Source organism: Dama dama, chromosome 33, assembly GCF_033118175.1.
Source record: "Dama dama isolate Ldn47 chromosome 33, ASM3311817v1, whole genome shotgun sequence".
Lineage (NCBI taxonomy): Eukaryota > Metazoa > Chordata > Mammalia > Artiodactyla > Cervidae > Dama > Dama dama.
In genome coordinates this window covers 59,793,661-59,815,327 of record NC_083713.1, presented here as the reverse complement: position 1 = coordinate 59,815,327, position 21,667 = coordinate 59,793,661, and the positions used below count along the sequence as shown (strand labels likewise).

General features: G+C 36.5%; 1 protein-coding gene across 2 annotated transcripts in view; it reads left to right on the top strand.

Annotated features, from left to right (window-relative positions):
* Window positions 1-21,667, top strand: part of SPOPL (speckle type BTB/POZ protein like) — a 51,112-nt gene that overhangs the window by 8,710 nt on the left and 20,735 nt on the right. Inside the window, exons 2-3 of one of the 2 annotated variants that reach the window (XM_061135601.1) lie at window positions 18,891-19,049; window positions 21,474-21,610. In XM_061135601.1, coding sequence (XP_060991584.1) covers window positions 19,046-19,049; window positions 21,474-21,610 — 141 coding nt within the window. In that variant the 5' untranslated portion in view covers window positions 18,891-19,045. The remainder of the gene's footprint in view (window positions 1-18,890; window positions 19,050-21,473; window positions 21,611-21,667) is intronic. The other variant, XM_061135602.1, reaches the window with a different exon arrangement.

Sequence of the window (21,667 nt, the reverse complement as noted above, 5' to 3'; positions counted from 1 at the left end):
TTATTTTGTGCACACAATAGAGATTAAAAGTATTTTATTAATTTGTCTTTGAAAGTCTAATGTATTGGTAAGATCGCAGTCTTGATGATTTTGATACCTAAATTCATAAAAATAATACCACTGTATGAGGGTTCGGTGAAATCAGCTTTCCTTTCTGTTATGACATATGTAATTAGAACATTGATGTGCTGTGACGGATGTCTTAAAAATAACCCGTTATATACTTGTGATTCCTGTCAACCTCATAAGGAATTCATTCGGAAATATTTTTAAGAGTTTCAGTATCAAAGAACTGTATTTAAGACATCTGGCTTCTGCACTGTGAAATATATGGAGGAAAAGTTTTTATTTTTATATATGAGGCAGTTTTTATTTATTGTAAAAGTTTTAATGTATGTGATTTTGTTGCTTCACTTTTTTTTTTTTTTGCTATACCAGATGGCATGTGGGATCCTAGTTCCCTGACCAGGGATCAAACCTGTGCCCCCATCCCCCCAGCATTGGAAGCACAGTCTTAACCTGTGCACTGCCAGAGAAGTTCCTGTTTCTTCATTTTCTTTTAGGTTTATTTATTTCTTTTTGGCTGCACTGGGTCTTCCTTCTTGAGCCGAGGCTTTCTCTAGTTGAAGGGGCTACACTCTGTTTGCAGTGTACGGGCTTCTCACTGCAGTGGCTTTTCTTGTTGGGGAGCACAGGCTCCAGGGGCATGGGATTCAGTCGTTGCAGCACACGGGCTTAGTTGCTCCGTGGCATACGGGATCTTCCTGGGCCAGGGATCGAACTCGTGTCCTGTGCATTGGCAGGTGGGCTCTCAGCCACTGGACCACCGGGGAAGTTCCTTGTTGCTTCATTTGAGATTTAAAATCTTGTCATTTACCCTGATAGAAAAATAAGCCCGCCCTTTGAGCTTCTTGGTATTTCCCCTTTTCCTATTTTTGCCTTGCTTTTATTTCTTTTTGTTTTACACTCACATCATTCATTTATTCCATAAATTGGCCAACTGTTAAATGCTGGGTTCTGTATTTCAGTAATAAATTGGAAATAGCCCTTGACCTGGAAGACTCACTATTTGGGATTTATTAATACTGTTTAGTCATTGAGTGCATAATAGGCACAGTACTGAAGACTTGATGTACCCACTCTTTTTGTTTCAATGCTCATAACTACCCTGCTAGGATAGGTCATTTCTTTTCAAATCTTTCCATTAAATAAATGACAGAGAAGAGTGCCCTTTTAGATGGTGAGGATCGGAGTGTGGTCAAGGTAATGTGGAGAGGGAGAGCTTTGATGTTAAAATTCTTTTCAGATTAGTGTCTTCTCTCCTTCAAAAGGATTTGTCTCTTGCATTCTATTACTGTAATATGGCCTTCTTTGTTTTAATGTAAAAATGGTTTAGATTAATATGAGGGAGGATTTTTTTTTATTTAAGTGTTCTAACCCAGTCTTGGCATGGAGGAGATGTGGCACTGGGAATCAGATTGTGTTATAAATGTTTAGGCATCAAAGTTGCATATTTATTATATATTGATTTGCTTTTCCAATTTTAGGTAGACTTTTATTGGGATGTAACATACATTCATGGACATTCACGTAACATCGTACAGCAGCACACCCTGGTGTATGGCTTCTTAAATCAGTTTTTATGTGATCCGTCAGTATAGTGTATAGTGTGGTAGCTTCTTCATTCTCACTCTATTGTATTCCATCCCATTGTATGACTGTATATGTATAAATAATGTAATTTATCCCTTCTACTGTTGATGAACATCTCAATGGTTTCCAGTTTTGAGTCACAATGCCTAATGCCCCTCTAGAATATTTTTGTACATATCTTTTGCTGCACATGTGCACATAATTGCTGTAGTAGAATTTTTGGACCATATGTGCTTTTGTTCCATATCGGTTTATATTACCCAGTGTTTCCAAAGTGTCTTTTCAATAGTGAACGAGGGTTCTATTTGTCCCACATACTCTGCAACATTTGCTGGATATTGTTTGATTTATTTAGCTGTTCTGGTGGGTGTAAAGTGGTATGGCTAGTTTTTCAAAATATACATGATTCCTTTCTTCAGGCATACTAACATACCCCTCCCATGTGCACGCCAAAGGAAAATAGAGACTTGTATATTTTCATAAAACTCATCAAATGATTCTGGTTGCCTTGTCAGTTGGTAAGATGCAGAATGTAAAACAAATATAAGTCTAATTTAAGGAAAATAATGCTGTCATGAAAATTGCAGCTTCACTGTATAGTTTACTGACTTTCTGATAAATGGTGCATTTCTGCCTAGCTGTTGCTAAACATGGGAAAGGTTTTAAGATTTTGCAAGCTGGCAAAAAGTTCTGTAGGCCCTTTTATTGAGTTAGTCTGTAGGATTGCCCCAAAGCTCTAATCATGCAATGCTGAAATGCACTTGCTCTTGACTGTCTACCCAGATTGTAGGATGTGTTCATTCATTATTTTGTGAGGTTTTCCTGCCCTTTAAATAAAGGAAGTACCGGCTACACAGCCAGGCTTACTCAATTTTCAGAACTTGAAAGTTGAGCACATTTTACCAAATGCCCACAGCTTGCTATGTTGTTTTAGACTTAATTTTCTGTTATATGTGAAAATTTTCTTGTGTCACAGAAGACAGTATTGCTACTTTTTTTGTTGTTGTTGTTATCAGGTTGTATAGCAAATACCAAGGATGTGACAAATATTTTTACCTGTGTATCTTTTTGAGGCTTAGAGTGTGGTAAGTCTCTTCTCATTCCCTAGTGAATATAGATCATGTTAGAAACATACATAGGGAAGCACCATTCCTGTATCTTTTGGAAATCATAATTAGTTGTTGATTTCTTCTGTTAAAACACTCATAGAGATTCATAACTGCAGATGAACTCATAGTTTTCCCTTTTTAGCATTGTCTTATGCATTTGTAGAGCTAGTATTTTAACATCCGACCTTATTTCGTAACTGCTACAAAGTACTGTCCTGGGTGGTGCAGCTCTTTGATTAACACTGATGCTCTGCGTATTCTTGAGTAGCTACTGATTTGCTGGTCATAAGAATCTTGAAATTATTAGCTTATGGTCAGAAGAGCTGAGATGGCATTCATGTAGTTAAAGTGTTCTCTTGAAGTATAAGAACATCTATTTTGCAAAGCATTTCCTTGAGAGGTCAAGGCTGGTAGGTAGATGGCAATAGCCTCCTTGTATTTAGTCTAGGTTGACCATGTGTTACATTATTTCAAAAACACTGAATTAAAACCCAGGGTCTCTTAACACTTTGTTCTTCATGGATCAGTTCATTTCTTTCTCTTTGAACTTCTTTCTCTTTGTCTGCCCTCCCCTCCCCCCCCCCTTTTTTTTTCCATCTTTTTTTCCTCTGTAAACTAAGCAGCTATATGAAATGTTTTCCTTTAAGGAGGATTAAGCCATTTTAATGATTATAGACATGCAGAGTATAAAGATATAGACAATTTCTTTCCCCTAGATTTTATAATTTAAGAGTCCCCAAAAGTAGTTTCTCATATCTTTCTCAAGGATGATAGTTTTTCCTAATTTTGTCTAGGTTAGTACTAGTAACTAACAAGATGTCCCAACATCTTGTCTGACTTAACATTTATAATGTCTAGTTTTTAATGAAACATTATTGTTAACAACTGCTTTAAAATAAGCCTTAGTAGTTTGGTAGAATTTTTATTTCTAGCTGCTGTAATGGTGTGGTCTAGTGATAGGTAAGAGACATGTGTAATAGTGAGGTCTGTCTTAACAGGTGGTAAAGTTTTAAGTACTCCTCTCTTTGCCAAACCCACCTCAGATACATTATAACCAGTGACAGTATCAGGGTGGGGCTCTCCATGATTAGAAGTGGGCTGGGACATTAATGATAAGGAGCAACTAACTCCTCTTGGTCTCAGGTGATGGTAAGAGATTTGATGCCTCTGCCTTCATCTCTTTGGGTACCAGCCTGTTGTTCCATGTTCGTATAGCTTGCAAGATTCATGAAATCAGAATGATGGCAGCTGGTATCAGTGGAAAATTGTAGGTTATATAAGCTGAAATCATGATTGAGCGATCCTGGAACAGAATGGGTAAGCAGCATTTTTTAGTAGAGCTTTGTGTGGTGGTGGAAGGGTTCTATGATCCCCACATTCCATTATTGGTAGCCTTTGGTCACTTGCATCTACTGGGCACTGAAAATGAGTCTAGTACAACTGAGGAGCTGAATTTCTAGTTTAAATACTTCGTTATTTGGTAAGATTTTTATTTTGCAATATTTTGTTATTTGGTAAAACTTTTATTAGCGGTTCTACTTGATCTGCTTTAGCCTCTCTGACCTTATCTATGTTTCTTCAGTGCCTGGCTGATTTAGGTTCTTAATGAATGTTTGCTCAGTTAAATGCTAGATGAACATGAAATAGTTCCAGTGTCCTGGAATTCTAGAACAAAGAACATTGCTTAGACACGTTTTAAAAAGTGACTTGAAAACTAAGAAAAGTAAACTACTCTGTTTTGTTTTTGGCCATGCTACTTGGTTTACTTGGTTTACAAATTCCCACTAGGAATTGAACCCTGGCCATCAGAAGTGAAAGCACAAGAGTCTTAACCACTGGTTCACCAGACAGTTGCCATGTTTTTTACTGTAATTAATTGAGAAGAAGGAGAACTTTGAAGAAAAATGACTTATGATTTTTAAAAAATAATACCTTATGGAGGCTAAAGCTTTAATCAAATGTTTACTCATAAAAGAGATGAGGGGAAGAGTAGGAAAAGGGAGAGGGAAGGGAGGAAATACAGCTTTTATTATGGGTGAATGTTTTAGGACTCAGATGAAACAATACCTAGGGTTAATGTAAGTGGATCCAGAATTGGCAACTAACTGTGCAGAAACCACTGTAAGTACTTTATAGACCTTATCTCTTAACACTCATTATATTCTTTCTAAGTGAGAAATTATTCCCTTTCTGAGGATGAGAAAGATAAGGGCCAGAATACTTGTTCAAGAGCTATAAAATCTAAAAAAAAAATTTTTTTAATTTGCATTATATCATGTACAGATCTTTTCCTATGTGTCCATTTTGATGAGTTTTGACAGGTATATTCACCTATGTAACAACAGCCCAATCAAGATATAGGATCATTTCCATTACTCAGAAAGTTCTCTTGAAGATTATGCAATTTCTCAGAGACACTTTGGGCATCAGTTTATCTTTGTACAGTTACACCTCCACGTTACTTGCGTTAAAAGGGAGTCGGAAGCTGTTGGAGATAAGCAGTGTGAGAGCAGCAGCATTCATAGCTCATGTAATAGCTGATGAAAAGCCAAATGATAAAGGTTAAAGAAGCAAAAATAGAACCTCAAAAACATATTCAGGCAAATTTAACTGTTCTTCATAGTTCATGAGATTATTACTGTTTTGTAAACCAGTTCTCTTTGAATTTTGTATTAGTGCTCGTACACATTGAACCAATTTATTTAGTGCTTTCTGTGTACCAGGCACTATATTGGGTGTTGTCTGTATAGTCCCATTCAATATAGCAGTCATTTGAGATATTACCATTTATTATTCCCAATTTACAAACAAGAAAATTGAGACCCAGAGAACTTACACAGTTGCAGGATTTGTACCCAAGTCTAAAATCAGAAACCAAATTCTTAACCCTGATGGTGTTCTGTGGATCATTCTATAATACTAAATGCTACCTGGTACTTTGATTTTTAGGAGGCAGCAAATTATGTGCTGTCTAGCAAATATGTAATACTTTTCCAGTGGTTGACTTCAAATCTAGTCGTCATGTCTTTTTCTTAGTATATGCCATCTTATACAATAGGCAGTGGTTATGTAAAGTTGAAAATAGAATCATCTCAAGGAGTTCTGCATGTTTGATGAATTGAAAAACCATAGTATTTCCAGTTAAGAATCCTGGATTCAATTTCTGAGTTACTTTTTTGTCTTTTGGGTTTTTGTTTTTGTTTTTAACTCTGTGACCTTAGATCATATTACTTCTGTTTTTCAGTTTCTCTGTAGAGAAGTAGCTACTTCATTTAGTTGTTTAAAGGATCAAATGAGATAATATGAGTGAGAGTAAAATTCTAAACTATGAAATAAAATCTTATGGATTACTATACTAATAACTACATTTGATTAATTCTGTATGCAAGGCAATGGTTATGAAAGTGCTTAGGTAGTAGCTAAGGAATTATTCATTTTGCTGAAGAAAATGGTATAGGGGTAAAGTGTTTGGTTAGTATATGTTTTACAGAAGTGGCAATTAAGGTGGACAGATTAAAACACTGTTGGTGCTTAAAGAAGAAATATGGTTAATTTATCTGTCGTTTGTTCATTGAGATAGCTTCTCTCGCATTTGAGAAAGAAGTGTTGTTATAATTTGTAAATTAGAGCCCTGATAAAGGCTTTATCTGAAGGGACTTGTGAGATCTAGTTCGTATTCTGTCTTCCTTCCTTATTTCCACAGACCTTAGCTCAGTGCAGAGCACAAGTCAGTGATTGGCCAGGGGCTGAGAGAAATAGACTACAAAGAAACAAATGAATGAGTAAAAACAAAAAAATACTAGGGTAGTGGTCTCGCAGCTTGCCATACAGTCATCTCCTGACTGCTAGTTTTGCCCTTTTTTGGTTCACCACAGTTTATATATCACTATAATTTAAAATCTTACTTCATGAAGTTTAATGAACATAGTTATAAAGTGCCATGCTAAGCATTTAAATAAGGCTGATTTTTTAAAATCCCAATACTGTCTTTATAAGATTTCTGGAAATAGCCTCCTTTTAAAAAGTGAAATTATGTGCTTCATATATTTTTAAGGGAATATGGCCATTAACACAGATCTATCTAGGCTTATAATTTTCTTCCTGTGCCTTGTATATAAGTTATTTACATAAGTAATAAGAAAACAAATGAGCTTGTAGCAAGTAGCATGACATACAAATCTAGTTGTTTTTAAATGATGATTTTTTTTTTTAAATGGTTGCCAAAGAAAAAGCCACAGGAAAAAAAAAGCCAAAGAAATTGCCACAGAAAAAGCAATCAGGTTTTGAAGTGATTGGTAGTTTATTTTTTCCCCGAGAACGTCATTGCGCTGCGAGGAGATCATGTAGTGATACCGAGCACCTCTTAGTCTGCAGTGTATGAGTCTTCCTGTATAAGCTTATGGTAAAGCTGGATCAGATTCAGTGATTCTTGCCCTGAATGCTTTGTTTAGCCAGGAGCTCAGTGCAGGAGCATGTGTGATCTGAAGCTAAAAGGGGCTCGGGGTAGAATCCAGATCTCTCAACACAGACTCCAGGGCTTTTTTCCGTTTTTTTACCTTTATTAAGATAAGCTATAGTGTGTCTGGGGCTTCCCTGGTAGCTCAGGCTGTAAAGCGTCTGCCTGTGTTGCAGGAGACCTGGGTTCGATCCCTGGGTCGGGAAGATCCTCTGTAGAAGGAAACGGCAACCCACTCCAGTATTCTTGCCTGGAGAATTCCATGGACAGAGGAGCCTGGTGAGCTACAGTCCGTGGGATTGCAAAGAGTTGGACACGACTGAGCGACTTCACTTCACTTCATAGTGTGTCTGTGTCGAGAAATGTTAAATGATTTTTTACTTTTAATCCTTTTAAAAAAATGTTAAATCAACAGAAATGGATTTTTGTGGGATTACAGTGTGTGCACACAGGGGTTCCTCTCTTTTTTTTTTTTTTTTTTTTTTTTAAGGAGAACCTTGGTGTTGAATGATAAGGCAACAGTAAGCAGAGGTTTTAAATTCCTGCTTGTGTACAAACCTTCCCCAGCAAGTATTAATGACTTTTAGGATTTACCAAATAGAGAAAGAGTTGGTCTTAAAATGTCTATTTTGTCTGTTCTAATTAAGGTTTCATATATGTATAATTAAAATTCCTTCCTTACTGTTGGTGTTAGAAGATGTTATAGATTTCAAAAGAGGTGCCATAACACTGGAGTAAAACCTTGGGACAAAGAAGGTGAAAACCAGCCTAGTCTCTCAGGATAATACCTAGTTAGAATATTGAGTCTGCCTGTAGCCTGAAGTCTGTGACAACTGAGTCATAAGTGGAGGACAAATGGATAGCTGCAGCAGTGATGATGAGATGAATGTATTATTGGTATTAATAGCTTTCTGGTCTAATCCTCACACTAGAAATGTGGTCCTCAGTGTGAAATTCCTAGATCAGCAGCATCAGCACCACCTGAGACTTGTTAGAAACATAAATTCTGGGGCCTGACCCAGACCCACTAAAGCATTAACCCTGGGATTGGGGCTCAGTATTCTGCTTTAACAAGTCTTCCAGGTGATTCTCATGCACAATTAAATTTGAGAATCACTGCCCTAGAGCAATATAAAGCTGTGAGTCTACCATTTGTAATTTCATAAGAGGCTGGAACTACTTATTTGGGCCATATCGAGTTACAGATAGTCTGCTTTTGATTTACAGAAACTTCAAATTACCAAATTCTAAAGAAAAGTCACCTTTTATTTTGGGCAGAGAGTTCAGACTGTAAACAACTGCTTCAGTTAGGCCTCTATTAATAGCCAAAATAGGAAAAAGTTAAAGCCCAGGTAAAGTTGACTATGGGGCTTTCCTGGTAGTTCAGATGGTAAAGAATCTGCCTGCAATGCAGGAGACCTGGGGTTTGATCCTTGGATCGAGAAGATCCCTGGAGAAGGAAACGGCTGCCCACTCCAGTGTTCTTGCCAGGAAAACTCCATAGACAGAGCCTGGCAGGCTACAGTCCATGGGGTCACAGAGAATCAAACATGACTGAGCAACTAACACAACAACAACAAAGTAGACTATAAAGTAAAAGGAAGTATTTGCTCAACCCCTGTGGTGGGGAAAGGCGGGGAGTAAGGCCCTGTGTGATTTTATCATCATGAGCTGTAACTCCTGGATGCCAGCACCCTCCTCCCGCTCTCCCCAGCTCTTTCTTCTTATATGGTATGTATAATCAGGACGAAAGAATGGTCTTTCCACCCTTAGCCAGCTTTTTTTTTTCTCTTGAGGGTTCAGAATATTTCCATTGCAGTACCCTTCATCACCCCCTGCACCTGTTCCCCAAAGACTGTTACCGGTGTCTAGGTGTGAGGCCACTGAGTCTAATCACGCTCCTGAGAGTCACAGCTGTTTCTGTTTCAAAGAGAAACCTTTCTCTCCGTGTTATATACACTTTATTGAACTTGAGTAAATGTGAAATAAACTGGTTTAAGTGATTAGAGCTACAAGATGGCTATTCTCTTTTTGCATCTAGGTTTGAGTTAGCTATTCCATTAATTCCTCAGACCACTTAATTAGTCCCTTCCTTCTTTTTAAAAAATAAACTCTAGGCCTTGCACTGCAGAAATGAAGAGAAAAATCTTCATGGAGATCATAGGTTAGGTAAAAACAAAACTGTGCACATAAAACTCAGGCATAAAAGACAATAAATGAAGAGAGGTGCATGATGGAGGTGGTAGGTATATTTAATGTGAGCTGACTATAACAAAATGTGGTCCCCTGGAGAAGGGAATGGCAAACCACTTCAGTATTCTTCCCTTGAGAACACCATGAACAGTATGAAAAAGCAAAAAGATAGGACACTGAAAGATGAACTCCCCAGGTCGGTAGGTGCCCAATATGCTACTGGAGATCAGTGGAGAAATAACTCCAGAAAGAATGAAGAGATGGAGCCAAAGCAAAAACAACACCCAGTTGTGGATATGACCGGTAATGGAAGCCAGGTCCGGTGCTGTAAAGAGCAATATTGCATAGGAACCTGGAGTGTTAGGTCCATGAAACAAGGCAAATGGGAAGTGATCAAACAGGAGATGATGGCAAGAGTGAACATCGACATTCTAGGAATAAAAGTGAACTAAAATGGACTGGAATGAGTGAATTTAACTCAGATGACGATTATATCCATTACTGTGGGCAGGAATCCCTTAGAAGAAATAGAGTAGCCATCATAGTCAACAAAAGGATCCGAAATGCAGTGCTTGGATGCAGTCTCAAAAACGACAGAATGATCTTTGTTCGTTTCCAAGGCAAACCATTCAGTATCACAGTAATCCAAGTCTATGCCCTGACCAGTAATACTGAAGAAGCTGAACGGTTCTATGAAGATCTGTAAGACCTTTTAGAAGTAACATCTAAAATAGATGTCCTTTTCATCACAGGGGACTGGAATGCAAAAGTAGGAAGTCAAGAAACACCTGGAGTACCAGGCAAATTTGGCCGTGGAGTACAGAATGGAGCAGGGCAAAGGCTAATAAGAGTTCTTCCAAGAGAACACACTGGTCATAGCAAACACCCTGTTCCAACAGCAAAAGAGAAGACTCTACACATGGACATTGCCAGATGGTCAACACCAAAATCATATGGATTATATTCTTTGCAGCCAAAGATGGAGAAGCTCTATACAGTCAGCAAAAACAAGACCAGGAGCTGACTGTGGCTCAGATCATGAACTCCTTATTGCCAAATTCAGGCGTAAATTGAAGAAAGTAGGGAAAACCACCAGACCATTCAGGTATGACCTAAATCAAATCCCTTACAATTATACAGTGGAAGTGAGAAATAGATTTAAGGGACTAGATCTGATAGAGCGCCTGATGAACTAGGGAGGGAGGTTCGTGACATTGTACAGGAGACAGTGATCAAGGCCGTCCCCTAAGAAAAAGAAATGCAAAAAAGCAAAATGGCTGTCTGAAGAGGCCTTACAAATAGCTGTGAAAAGAAGAAAAGCCAGAAGCAAAGGAGAAAAGAAAGATATACCCATTTGAATGCAGAGTTCCAAAGAATAGCAAGGAGAGATAAGAAAGCCTTCCTCAGTAATCAGTGCAAAGAAATAGAGGAAAACAATAGAATGGGAAAGACTAGAGATCTCTTCAAGAAAGTTAGAGATACCAAGGGAACATTTCATGCAAAGATGGGCTCAATAAAGGACAGAAATGGTATGAACCTAACAGAAGCAGAAGATGTTAAGAGGTGGCAAGAATACACAGAAGACCTGTACAAAAAAGATTTTCACAACTCAGATAATCATGATGGTGTGATCACTCACCTAGAGCCAGACATCCTGGAATGTGAAGTCAAGTGGGACTTAGGAGGCATCACTATAAACAAAGCTAGTGGAGGTGATGGAATTCCAGTTGAGCTGTTTCAAATCCTAAAGATGATGGTATGAAAGTGCTGCACTCAATATGCCAGCAAATTTGGAAAACTCAGCAGTGGCCACAGGACTGGAAAGATCAGTTTTCATTCCAATCCCAAAGAAATGCAGTCCCAAAGAACGCTCAAACTACCGCACAGTTGCACTCATCCCACATGCTAGTAAAGTAATGCTCAAAATTCTCCAAGCTAGGCTTCCGCAATACATGAACCATGAACTTCCAGATGTTCAAGCTGGTTTTAGAAAAGGCAGAGGAACCAGAGATCAAATTGTTGGATCTTCGAAAAAGCATGAGCGTTCCAGAAAAACATCTATTTCTACTTTATTGACTACGCCAAAGCCTTTGACTGTGTGGATCATCACAAACTGTGGAAAATTCTGAAAGAGATGGGAATACCAGACCACCTGACCTGCCTCTTGAGAAACCTGTATGCAGGTCAGGAAGCACCAGTTAGAACTGGACATGGAACAACAGACTGGTTCCAAATAGGAAAAGGAGTACGTCAAGGCTGTATATTGTCACCCTGCTTATTTAACTTATATGCAGAGTACATCATGTGACATGCCAGGCTGGAGGAATCACAAGCTGGAATGAAGATTGCCAGGAGAAATATCAGTAATTTCAGATATGCAGATGACATCACCCTTATGGTAGAAAGTGAAGAAGAGCCAAAGAGCCTCTTGATGAAAGTGAAAGAGGAGAGTGAAAAAGTTGGCTTAAAGCTCAACATTCAGAAAAGTAAGATCATGGCATCCAGTCCCAGCACTTCATGGCGAATAGATGGGAAACAGTGGCAGACTTAATTTTTTGGGCTCCAAAATCACTACAGATGGTGACTGCATCCATGAAATTAAAAGATGCTTACTCCTTGGAAGAACAGTTATGACCAACCTAGAGAGCATGTTAAAAAGCAGAGACATTGCTTTGCCAACAAAGGTCTCTCTAGTCCAGGCTATGGTTTTTCCAGTAGTCATATATGGATGTGAGAGTTGGACCATAAAGAAAGCTGAGCGCTTAAGAATAGGTGCTTTTGGACTGTGGTGTTGGAGAAGACTCTTGAGAGTCCCTTGGACTGCACGGAGATCCAGCCTGTCTATCCTGAAGGAAATGAGTCCTGAATATTCATTTGAAGGACTGATGTTGAAGCTGAAACTCCAATACTTTGACCACCTGATGTGAAGAACTGACTCATTTGAAAAGACCCTGATGCTGGGAAAGATTGAAGGCAGGAGGAGAAAGGGATGGCAGAGGCTGAGATGGTTGGATGGCATCACCCCTTCAATGGACATGAGTTTGAGTGAACTGTGGGAGTTGTTGATGGATAGGGAGGCCTGGCGTGCTGCAGTCCATGGGGTCTCAAAGAGTAGTACACCACTGAGAGAGTGAACTGAACTGCCTATGGCAAACCAATTTCAGTTTTCTAAATGCGCATGTCATGTTAAATACTACCCCCCCCCAGCTATAATACTTCTTAAAAGTAAAGGTCATGATTATATTGAGATTCATTTTATATTAAGAGTAAAAGGAATAGGAAGCTACCTTCCCACTCCCAGTTTCACTTCCTACTGTGCCTGCTTTTTGTCTAGGCAGTGTTGCCTACCTCCCTCTCTTCAGTCTTTCAATCATTATTCACTGTTAGTTTTACATCATCAAGGTGTTTGCATTTTTTTTCTATAACTGTAATTTCTCTTACTTTATTTACAGGCCAGTTCTAAAACTTTTAAACCCAAGTATTTATAATGTGATAATATAAATATTTACTGTAGAACACAGTTGAATGGCCTCACAGAATGAAATGAAATCCTGTATACAATGGAAAATTTTCTGAATATCAAATTAATTCTAGTGGATTCTCCTAGTTTTGTTGTTTTTTTTTTCTTTTTCAAAAGTTTCCTTCTATTCCAAGACCTATTCAATTCTATTGTCTTTTCAGTCCCTTGATTTTTTTCTTTAGATTCCTTTTTCGTTTGGTTAGCGCTGTGGTCTTCAAAAGAAGCATCCACATAAAGGGATTTCACAAGATCATTTTAGGAGGTATCAAGTATATTAAGAATTAAATTATTTGGTTTTTTTCTAATTATTTTTAATTCTATATGCTTTGTACATAAAGATATTAGTATAATAATATGTTAATTTAGAAATAGACATGTGTGCTGAGAGCATATGTTTTTTTTTTACTCACCAAATCATGTCATACAAAAATGGAGTTCATTGAGTAATTTTCAAAATAGAAAGTCAAACTTCAAGTATTTGCTGTCTGAAAATGTGCTTTATTCAGCTTGTGAGTGATGGCTACACTTCACTGCAGTGGCTTCTCCTGCCCCAGAGCACAGGCTTTAGGCACATGGGCTCAGTGGTTGTAGTTTGCAGGCCCTGGGGCATAGGCTTAGTAGGTACAGCACACAGGCTTTTGCCATGTATCATGTGGAATCCTCTCAGACCAGGGATCTAACCTAATTCCCCTGCTTTGACAGATGGATTCTTACCCACTGGACCACCAGGGAAGCCCTATTTCTGTTTTTATCCCCTTGAGGAGCACCTGTTGGGTCTCCTGTTGAAATATTGGATCTCTTCTCTCTGATCTCCAGCTTCCTAACTTCTCTTATTTCCTATATTCTTTGTGGTTTTAGTTTGTCTGTTCAAGTAGTCTTTATCAAGAATAGTTTCCGTCAATTGTAACATTTTATTGTTTATCTTGCCCATTGAATTTATTTTATCATTTACATTTTTAATTAACAGCAGTTATTGTTTTCTGATCAGTTTTTCAAAGACGCTTATTCTAGTTTTATTTAAGTGTACCATTCTGTCTCCTAAATTGTCTCCATTTCTACCATGGTTATTTTATTATCTACCTTGAACGTCTCAAAATTTCTGATCTACCAATATCATCCTTATTTTCCAGTCCTGTTATGACTTCATTGTTTTGTAAAAATTTGTTTTCATCTCATTGGAATGTTGGGAAATAAAAGAGACAGGTAAGTGTGCTCACTTCACTGCCTTGAACTGTGCACTGTTTTCAGAGTTCCATTTTGGCTGTAGTACATGATCCAGATGTCTAGAAATTAGGAAGTTGATAAGAAGGCCATTTATGTGTCATATGAGTTTGGAAGAGAGTATGAATCACCTTTGCTTTGTCTTTTCATTTCTTTGGTTTTGTGTGTGTGTGTGTTTTCTGTTAGTAACATGCTGGAAAGGTTGTCTATAGGAATTTAGTATAAGTTTAGGCTTGAATCCAGGCAGCCAGGCAGGCATTGCCAAATTTTAGCATAATAATCCTGGGCAAATTATGTAAACCTTTTTGTACTGTGTTTTACTCGCCCGTAACATTGGCAGAAGCAGTGATTCCTCATAGAGTTATTTTGGGAGTCAAATTAGGCAAATACTTAAGCCTGGCATATATCAAGAGAAAGCCTTTACAAAATATTTATTCTTGATATTATTAGATTGCTTCTATTCAGGAAAAAGTTACACATTTTAGATAGCCCTTTCTACAAAGTTGGCTATGAAGTGGATTATTATAAAATAAATTTTCACAGTGATTCTCTGTATAATACTGAAAATGCATTTGCAGAGAAAACTTCCTCTGATCCATGAGCTATTCCCTCTTAGTAAGCACCTACTGGAATAATAGTAGGATCTTTACATGATTAGGCACATAGGGAGCTAATAATTAAACATTCAACTAATTGTATCATTTTTCTGTGTGTATACTTCTCTAAAGCTATAATAAAAATGTATATTCTTCTGGTCTTCTTGACTATGTTGATAATTCCACTTCCTTCCCTACTCCCAAACTCTTTAAGTTGTCCAAAAACCCAGTTTCTTATTGTGACTTACATGAATCCCCTTTATCATTGACTTGTCTGTTTTCTAAACTACAAACCTTGATATCATCTTTAATTCCTCAAAACCTTATCATTTATACCTCTGCTCTTCTGACTTCTTAAATCTTAAGTTAGTTTTGCCTGTTTAAAGCTTAGAATGGATTTATACAGCATGTTTGACTTTTTGGCTTAACTTTAGGAGATTCATGAGATTGATTCAGGCTGCATGTTATAATAGTTCATTCTCATTGCTGTATAATATTTCACTATATGAATGTACCGCAGTTTATCCATTCTGTTACTTATGAACATTTGGGTAGTTTCAGCTTTTGGCAGTCACAAGTGCTTTATTGCTTTGTCTGTATTTACATCTAGGGCCAATCTATAAACTGTCCTGTACATATATTTTGAAGAACATGTGAGTGTATGCTTTTGGCTGTGTACCTAGGAATGGACTTGATGGGTTTCAACGTATTTAGTTATTTAGCTTTAATATTGCAGTTTTCCAAAGTAGCCACTAAGTAAAAACAGGACTATATATGGTTTTTTCTTTCACATTGTATGCCAGTTTTAGGAAGTGATGTTCTTCAGGTGATTCTCTCATTTTATTTAAATTATCAACTAAGTTGGTAGTTAAGTTGGTGTAACATTTTCATGATATCTTCATTATCTTTTAGAGCATTATTTTTAGTGTTGTAAATTTGGTTCTGCCTCTTTTGTTGGTTAGTCTAACTAAATCTGTCAATGTTACTATTTTCTTCTAAGACCCAGCTTTTGGCTTTGTATTTTTTTCTCTTGTACATTTTTTCCTAAGTCACTGGTTCCTGTTCATATCTCTGTTATTCCTTCTACATTCTTTGGGTTTTTACTTACTTTTTTGTAGCTTTTTTAAATAGAAGCTTAAGTCATTGATTTTCAGCCTGCCTTTTCTGATATGTGCACAAAAGGTGTAAATTTCCTGAGTATTATAGCTGCATCTTTAAAAAGTTTGGACATTTCTTATCATTAATATTCAGTTCAAAATGTTTTCTAATTCTCATTGTGATTTCTTTCTTAACCCATAAATTTAGAAAAGTTTTTTAAATTTTTAGAGATGTAGGTATTTTCTAGTTATCTTTGCCTTACTGATTTTTAACTTAATCCCACTGCAATTAAGGTTTATACTCTCAATGATTTCAGTGACCAGTATTTGCAAGACTTTCTTTATCCTGCAGTAATATGGTCAGTTTTGGTAAATGTTTCCTATGCTATTGAAAGTAAATTTCATTCTTTTGCTGTTGAGTATTATGTCTTGCTGCTTGCCTCTTGCCTTTTTCCATCCCTTCCACCCTTCATATATACATATATATATTTATGTTTACATATGTATATATGTCATTAAGATTGTTCTTTCAGAAGTGAATTAAAGTCTCCCACTGTGATTATTTTTGAATCAATCATACTGCATACAGACAATTTAGAATTGTTTTCGTGATTGATCTTTTTTCACATTTTATTTTCCTTTTTATGTCTCCTAATGCTTCTTGCTTTAAAATCTCTTTTATCTGAACTTAATATAGCTGTACCTGATGTAAGGTATATATTTTCTCATTCTTTTTAGCCTAGATCATTTTATACACTGACACAGGCACAACTTTTATTGCATTTTGCTTTATTGTATTTCACAGATAATGTGGGGTGTGTTTTTTGGGGTTTTTTTTTTTTTTTGGTTTTGTTGTTTTTACAAATTGAAGGTTCATGGCAACCCGGTTTTGATAGATGATGGTTAGCATTTTTAGCAAGAAAATATATTTTAATTAATATATGGACATTTTTTTTAAACCAAATATTACTGCACATTTAGTAAGCTACAATATAGTATAAACATAACTTAGATGCACTGGGAAAGAAAAAGATTCCTGTCAGTCACTTGTGTTATTCACTTTATTGCAGTGGTCTAGAATCCTCAATATCTCTGAGGGATGCCTATATTGAAGTCTTCTCCAAACAGCAAATACAGTTGACTCCTGAACAAAATGGAGATTAGGGGCACCAACCTACTAAGCAATTGAAAATTCTCATGTAACTTTATAGTCAGCCCTCCATATGTAGTTCCTCCATGTCTATGGTTCTGAATCTGAGGCAAAGCCTGGATTCTTACTATACATTGTGGCTAGACTCAGTAAATATTCTTAGAAAAAAAGTATCTGTAGACTTGTCAGCTTGGGTTCAGATTATTCCCTCTTCTCTGGAGTCTTGGGACCCTCTGTACTGATTGCTTGAGTAGCTCTTAAATGCCTCTAAATAGATAGTTACTTTATTTTTATCCAGGTTTTTCTGCTACACAGCATAACTTAGTTCTCTTGCCAGCTATTTTGTCATACTCAGAGGTAGAAGACCCCATGATAGCCTCTAAGTACTTTTTGTATACATTAATTATCTTGGTTATTACCAGTCTTAACCACCACTGCCTAAATTATCTTCAGCTGTCACCTGTGAAGTTTTTTTGCTATGTGTCTGTTCTAGTAATCACATTATGCTGAGTGTAAGTACTTTATATATTTATATATGTATATATAAAATTTCATGTTATCCACATCCACTCACCAACCATTGGGAAATGAGGTACTATAATCTTTTAACAGGTAAAAGGAAGAACCAGTATCTGTAAGATTACAGAATTCATGACAAAGCAATGATTCACATTGTTCTTCGTGTAGAACTCCTGCTGTTAAAATCTCTGCTGTAGTTTGTGGTCTTCTATAATTTGTTTGCTTCCTTTAGAATGCAGCTCAGGGACCACATCCTCCTGTCCTGAAGGTGCTCTGTTATTACTCTGTACCTTCCTCTATCATATTACCATATTGAAAGTAATCACACATATACCTGTCTCTCCTACTGTGTTATAGTCTTCTCCAAAACAAGGACTACATGTTGTTCATCTTTGTAGTACTTCCAAGTTCTGCAACTAATTCCATTAGTCTGGAAGCTTGGTAGCTAACACACTTACGGATACTATACAGTTGTTGAAAATGACTCTTAGTTTTTAAAAATGATCTAAATAAAGTACTTTATTCTCTGATAGTGGCTAATTTAGTCTCCATGGTTATAGAAGAGACTGATTTCATGTGACTTGCTTTGTGATAAGTGCTTTATTGTGGTGGTGTGGAACTGAATCCTTAATATCTTGAGCTATGCCTATATATGCTAGTTAAAGTGAGTTCCTTTAAGGCATATGCTTATCTTTTCCCATAGTTGTTAATACTTGTCCCAACATAAATGTCTAGGGTGAATCTGACCAAAAAAAGTTTCCCTTGATACTAGCTATAAAATTGTCCTAGAAAAGATTTGCCAGTAGCGTTTATATGCTTCCCTGTAGTTTTCCTGGCTGTATGAATTGATAGTTTAAAAGAATCTTGGACTATACTGTAGTGGAAAATGGTATAGGTTTTTTTTTTTTAATACATTACTGATTACAAATGTATTACAAATTATAAATTCAACTCTCCCCCACCTCCCACTTTTAGCTATTCTCCTGCAAATTGCTTCTTCATCTTTTCCTGAATTTTTTGAAATAATTCTTAGTTGACAACCGTCTAATTGGTTCTCATGGACATCAAATAACACATAGGCGTTTTTATACTTTTAAAATTAGTAGCTTATTATTATCATCATTTCCTTTCCTTTTTGCCAGAAATTTTACCATAAAAAAATGAGAAGGGAGGTTATTAACATGTTACATATATTCCCACAAGAAATGTATGAGAGTGCCAATCCTTAAACTCTTACCAGTTTTTTTTGGATTATTACAATAATGCTGGGTTAAAACATGGCTTCTTAATTTAGTTTTAATTTATGCTACTATAATTATGAGTGAAGTTCTTTTTCTGTGAATTAATTTGTATTCTTTTTTCTTTCTAATTTTTAGGAAATCATTAAGTATTAGGGAATTACCCCCTTTGTGTGCTCTGTGCATTGCAAATACTTTTGTTGGTTTGTTGATTTCAAGATTGGTCATGGTGGCTTATTAGCTTGCTTCAGAATCACTGGCAAAAATATTGACTAGGATCGGGCTCTTTTCACATGGGTAAGTCAATAATCATTGCCCTTTTGGTACATTTATTAACTGTGAGTTTTCTTAGAAATATCCAACTCATATTTCTCCTCCTGTCTCTACCTTCAGCCCAATAGACGACAGTGGTAATTTTACTAGAATGGGGCTAGCCAGGAAAATCAGAGCTTTGCAGCCAGATGAGGTGGACTTGATCTGGGGCCAGGACGGGGTGAGAAGACCATGGCTTTGTCAACTAAAAGTAGCAAACTTGGTTTGAAAGAAAGGGGACAGCCTGCAGCTTTGCAAACCAGGCCAAAAAAAAAAAAAAGAATAAAAAGCCAAACAGGTATCAGCAGCAACTACACAATATGGTAGATATAGATACTGCAGTGAAATCCTAGCAAGTTACTAAGAAGGAAACAGCCATGCATAGAAAAATAAATCATAATGCAGAGTTGCTGCAGTCCAGCTTTCAGCCAAGTATTATGAGATGTGCAGAGAAACAGGAAACCATGATACATATTCAGGGAAAAAGGCAGAAGCCAGACATAAAACTACATGTTGTATAATTCTATTTACATAGAATTTCTAGATAACATATAACTATGGGGAGCACATCAGTGGTTCCCTAAATTTGGGGGTGGAAAGGACTTTTGGGGATACTGGAAGTACTCTAAAACTATATGAATGCATAGCTATATAACTGAACTCACTAAAAATCATTGATCTGTACATTTAAAATGAGTGAATTTTGTGATATGTAAATTATACCACAATACAACTTTTTAAATGTGAAAGGGTAACCAACATCTTTAAAACAACAGTACTGTTATTAGTGATCTCAGCTCCCTGTTGTGACTGTCAGTCTGCTGTTCTGTTTTCAAACGTAAATAACCAATTGTAGTTTATAAAAGTAACTGAAGACAACAACTGGGGGTACTTCATTAAGAGAAGTACCTAATTTTTATGTAGAAGTGAATAATTGTTAAAGTGACAGTGTACAATACTCTTAAATTGTGTATTCACTTTTCTTTGAGGCACTCTTAACTACCTCCAACCATTTATCTCCTCTCTTCTTGCTTCATTAAGGAGCGTCTTCTTCACCTTCACTCTTCTTCACCTCTCCTTTAATGGTCGTTGTGACTTACAAGTGCTCCTCATAGAACATTCCCAGTGTTACCATCCTGACTTTCTTGTCTGGCTACTTAGCTGGTTCCCTAGTTTATTGCATTGTGCTGCAAGTACTTGATCTGATAGGAACTCTTCCGTATGTGAGGAACTTACATAAATAACATCTGGGTTAGTATATTAGTATAGATACCATTATTGAAAGGGGAAATAATTTAATCATAAAGGAATAAAAACCTGACATAGTGTACAATCTTTCTGCTACAGCCCCTTTCTCCTTAGAACTCTGTAATAATTAATCCTGTTTTCTATATGTATTTAACAATGAGAAGAAGAATGGGGCCATCTTGATTCTTGTTCCTTTAATGGAACATGATACTCAGAGCAAATATTTTCTTCTGCATTTTGAATGAAATCCTTCCCTTTTTCTCTTTAGTAGTTTCTTCTTATAGGACTCATATAGTTTTCTTTGCTCATTAATTATTCTTAAATGAAAAAGAGTTCTCTAGACTTCAATCTTTGTACTAGAATGTAATCTTAAAACCATCCATACCCCTGAAAGTATAATAATTATGTATATCTTTTGGATTTTGCTTCTTTATTTTATAGACTTTTCCAAATTCAAAAGCATCATCTAGTTACTAATGTCCTGGCCAGGTTATGATGATTAATTGTGTGTCCAAATGGATATAGTTCAAGAACAGCTAATTGGGAAGAAATTTTATGATACAGTTGATACTATCTGGTAGGAAACACTGCTATGGACAAAGTCTTATCAGAGAACCTGTGTATCTGAGATAGAGGTAGAGTTCTGTGAAATATAATTCTTCAGCATTGCCTGTTAGGTCTGATCTTTGTTTATAGTTGATCAAAGCTTTGGGCTCTGACAGATGAGTAAGTGATATTTGTAGTTTCCAGGGCTGTGCTAACTTTCTAACCCTTTTGATTTTTACATATATGTCAATAGAAAGGTGAAGGAAAGTGAATCAGATAATTCATTGCTGTCAGTGAGTTTCCATGTTATTTTGTGATTTTTATGGTTATGATCTTGCTATTACAGTATTTTATTTTTGATTTGTGATCATTTAAGTATGCCTTTGTAAAATAGCTTCTGTAAGTATTAACTTCATTTAGATTCAAGTATTACATGGCATAAAGGCTTATGATTTATTTCTTAAAAAATTATTTTTCATTAATTTAAATGAAATCGTCACATTTCCTCATAATGTAATTTGAGAAAGTAATTGTTTTATGACCGTTTAAATAACTTCTTCCCTCTTGATTCAGTTAAACTTAGTGATTATTAAATGATACTTCTTTTCTTTGTAGTAAAGTACTCACCTCTGTGGGATATTGCATACATCTTAGAAGACTGCAATAAAGTGGCAATGTCTCGGGAACCCACCCCACCTCTCTCTGGAGATATGTCTATCGGTCCTATAGCAGAAAGCTGGTGTTATACACAGGTACATTCTATTAAAAAATGCCTCACTTTATGCTAGATATCATATACTATTTTGAGA